General features: G+C 42.5%; 1 protein-coding gene across 1 annotated transcript; it reads left to right on the top strand.

The window, feature by feature from the left end:
• The first annotated feature begins 1,916 nt into the window (after nt 1–1,916).
• On the top strand, nt 1,917–3,236 carry LOC136479111 (uncharacterized). Its single transcript, XM_066477081.1, has one exon. It carries the CDS (start codon nt 1,917–1,919, stop codon nt 3,234–3,236), a length of 1,320 nt encoding a protein of 439 aa, XP_066333178.1.
• Nucleotides 3,237–3,629: the final 393 nt, after the last annotated feature.

Below are 3,629 nucleotides of genomic sequence, written 5' to 3'. Positions count from 1 at the left end.
TTGAATGGGTAAAGATTTGGAAAAATCACTTTGCATTGATTTGATCAAGCTAGAAGTATGAAGATAGATACTGAAGTGAGTGTTAGGAGTGTCAAGCCAAAATGAAAAGGATACAAGGAATCATGAATTGGCTTGACCATATTGATGTTGATTCATATATGTCTCTATGTGAATCAAACTAAAGCTTGATTAATCTCAACATTCATATCTAGAAGATATTCAAGCAAGGATCACAATATTGAAGAAATGGTTTTTCAATGGATGCTTAATATGATGTGACTTGAGTATGGCTCGATAGGGTGAAGATAGCAAGGAAAGGGCTCCGAGGTACCATGGCTAAGGTGAAGAAGAGAGTACTTGCATTGAGTCGAGGTACTAATCGAGCTATAAGGAGTCATATTGTGTTGAGGATCAAATCATTAGTGGAAGTGACTTGAAATTATGGATTGAACTCACAAGTGTTGAGATAGTTCAAGTCACATGCTCAAGGTATGTTTGCTCAAAGAGATGAGATAAAGTTGATTGCAACCCCTTATGAAGTGATATTGAGAAGAAATGGCATATGAAGACATTGAAGACTCAAGTGGTTGAAATGGTTATATTCTTTTCATCTTGAGTATAGGTATGTCGTACTATCAAGGGGGATGCAATACGAATCATAGACAAGTCTCAAGTGCTCAAACTAACCGAACCCAAGTGCTAACATGAGAGAAATACATTAGAACCACACTTGCACTTGTTGATCTTGGGGCTTGTTCACTGATGGGTTGGATAGCCCTCGAAACAAGCTTTTCGGAAAGTCTAAGATTACTAAAAACGGAGTTTGGAGTAAAAAGTTACGGCATTTTCCGTGAGGTGACCTGTGCTGTTTTTCAGGGCTGCGAAAGTGCCGCGAATTTTCACAGTAGTGCTGCATTGCGGCAGTGCCGCGAGTAGCTGCGGCAGTGCCGCACCTGTACATGTTATAACGGCTAGTTTTTGAAATGCAATGGCTAGTTTTTGTGGGGTGGCTATATATACTCATCCCATGCCTCCTAGTGAGGCTGCTGATGACCAGAACATTGCAAACCCTTTCCAAAGCCTTGTGAAGCTCTCCCCAACCCTCTCTTAGTGAGAGTGAAGTGTTTAGTGAGTGATTAAGTGTTAGAGTGAGAGATTAAGCAAAAGAGAGCAAACCAAACCTTGAGCACTTGTCGGGCTTCGTTAATCTTCATTGCGCATTTGTTACTCTTGGAGGTGAAGCCTCCTAGATGGCTAGGCATAGCCCGACGAGCTCCCATGCTTGTGGTGAGCCACGAGAAGTTTGTATTGCCCTGAGATCTTAGTGGAACCCTCAAGTTCAACCTCGGTGTTGGACTTGAGAAGAGGATAGGGTTGGAATAGACCCAAAGCCTTTGTGGCTTCCTCAACAACATGGATATAGGCAAGCCTTGGTGGCGAGCTGAACCACGAGATAAATTGTGTGTCCCCTCTCTATGTTTTGAATTGTATTATTTGTGTTCCACTCGATCTACTTGGTAGTGCGCGTTTGTGAGTGCAGATACTTCGTGGACTTGACACTGGACATCTCCAAGCACATCCCCAAGTTTGGTTTGAGTGTGGGTTCTAGGCGCAACTGTTGTTGAGCTATCTGCAGGGGCGCGACAGTGCTACATTTTAGTGAGGCAGTGCTACAGTGCGGCAGTGCTGCACTCAGAATTTAACTTTTGCTAGGGTTTGTTTTAAATAGGCCTATTCACCCCCCTTTAGGCGAAATCAAGGTCCTTTCAATTAGTATCGGAGCTAGGCTCTCAATTTGGGCTTAACCGCCTTGAGAGACGATGTCAACAAGTGAAGAGGTATCTCTAGAACTTCTACTCGTAGATGGTTTAAATTATGCATCTTGGTCCACTAGTGTGCTTACTGTTTTTAGGGACATGGGTCCTCAAATCGAGCGGATTGTAGATGTGAGCATTTCACCTCCTAGTGCTGAATTGGCCAACTTATCTAAAGAGGAAGTAAAATGCTTACAACTCAATGCTCAAGCTACTAATGTCTTATTTAGTGCTTTGAGTGAAGATGTTTTTGATGCCATCATATTTGGAGATGGTGAACCGCTTGAGGATGCTCATCCCATTTGGACCACGCTCAAAGATAGATATGGCAAGTCCAAATGTGATGAGGAGTTGATCTCACTGGAGGAACCACTTGAGGAGTTCTCAACTTCACCCACAAATGAAGAGCCTCAAGTAATTCTCTCAAAAGGTCAAAGTGATCATGCCACATCCACTCCCTCACCAACATATGTAGAAGGTAACGAAATGGTGATTGGGGACAATGCTTTTACATGTGGTACTTCTATTTCCTCTAGTTCTTGTGAGACTAACATTTTGAAGGAAGAAGAAGCTTGTGATCGGTGGAGGCCAAATGATGAATCCACCTCACCAAGAAGCTCAACTCTCTATGCCACTTCTCATGTGGGCCTTATGGCAAAGAAAGAGAAGAATGTGGCAAATGAGAGTGAGAGTGAGAGTGAAGATGAAAGTGATGATGATGAGTTCAATCAACAGCTTGCACATCTAAGCAAGAAACACAAGTTGATGGTGCTCAAGCTCATAGAGAAAACTGACGAGCAAGAAGAAACACTTCACAAGCAAAAAGAGTTTCTCATCAAAAAGATCAAATGCTTGGAGAAGTTGACCAAAGAGCATGAAAAGCTTAAGTGCTCTCATGCTAGTTTGGTCGAAAGGTATGAAAACTTGTCAATTGAGAAAACCCGTACTATTAACTCTCTATCTTGTGTTGCTCAATTAGAAGATGAGAATTATATGCTCAAGGACAAAGTGGAAAGGCTCACTAGCAAGAATGAGACTTTGCAAGAAAGTCATGATGGGCTCTTGTGCTCTCATGAGAAGCTTATAGATTCTCATTTCATGCTAGAAATTGCTCATGAGGTTATGGTAACAATGGTAAAATCATATCAACCTCGCACTCACAAGTGCACATGTACACAAATTTCATCTATTTTATCATGTGCTAACAATTGTTGCTCTCAAGCAAGCCAACCTTCCGTTGAGCATATACTTGTAGAAAACTATGATGATCTTGTCACAAAAGAAAATGAAGAGCTCAAGGAAGAAGTTGAGAGGCTAAGAAGGGACTTGATTCAATGGAAGGGCAAGTGCAATGCTCAACCTTCTCAAGATAACCGTGAAGACATGGTGAAGAAGCTTGAGAAGAGATCAACCGTTGCATGAATGAAACCCCATCAACAAGGTCACAAGTCCAACAATGGCAAAGTCAAAGGGAAATTTGGAGAAGTGCAATCTATCCATAATGTAGCAATTCTGCTCAAGGTTGCAAAGGTTTGAGGACACGGCAGTGCTGCATCCTAGTGCGGTAGTGCCGCACCTAGGCAGAACAGCAAAACCCCCAAGGCCACCAAGGTGCAACTTCAACCTAAGAAGACTCTCATCACTTGCTTCAAGTGCAAGGAGGGTCACCATGTAAGAGATTGCTCCTTGAAGAAAGAAGAGAAGGACATGAGCAAGATCTAAGAGAAGAACAAGATGGCTCATGTCAAGTGCTCCAACATGGGACACAATGCCTCCATGTGTTCCAACAAGGTTGATGACCAAGCCACACTTCCA

The sequence above is a fragment of the Miscanthus floridulus genome, chromosome 9, assembly GCF_019320115.1.
Source record: "Miscanthus floridulus cultivar M001 chromosome 9, ASM1932011v1, whole genome shotgun sequence".
Lineage (NCBI taxonomy): Eukaryota > Viridiplantae > Streptophyta > Magnoliopsida > Poales > Poaceae > Miscanthus > Miscanthus floridulus.
Note: the sequence above shows the minus strand (reverse complement) of the source record. Positions and strands in the feature narration are given on the sequence as shown.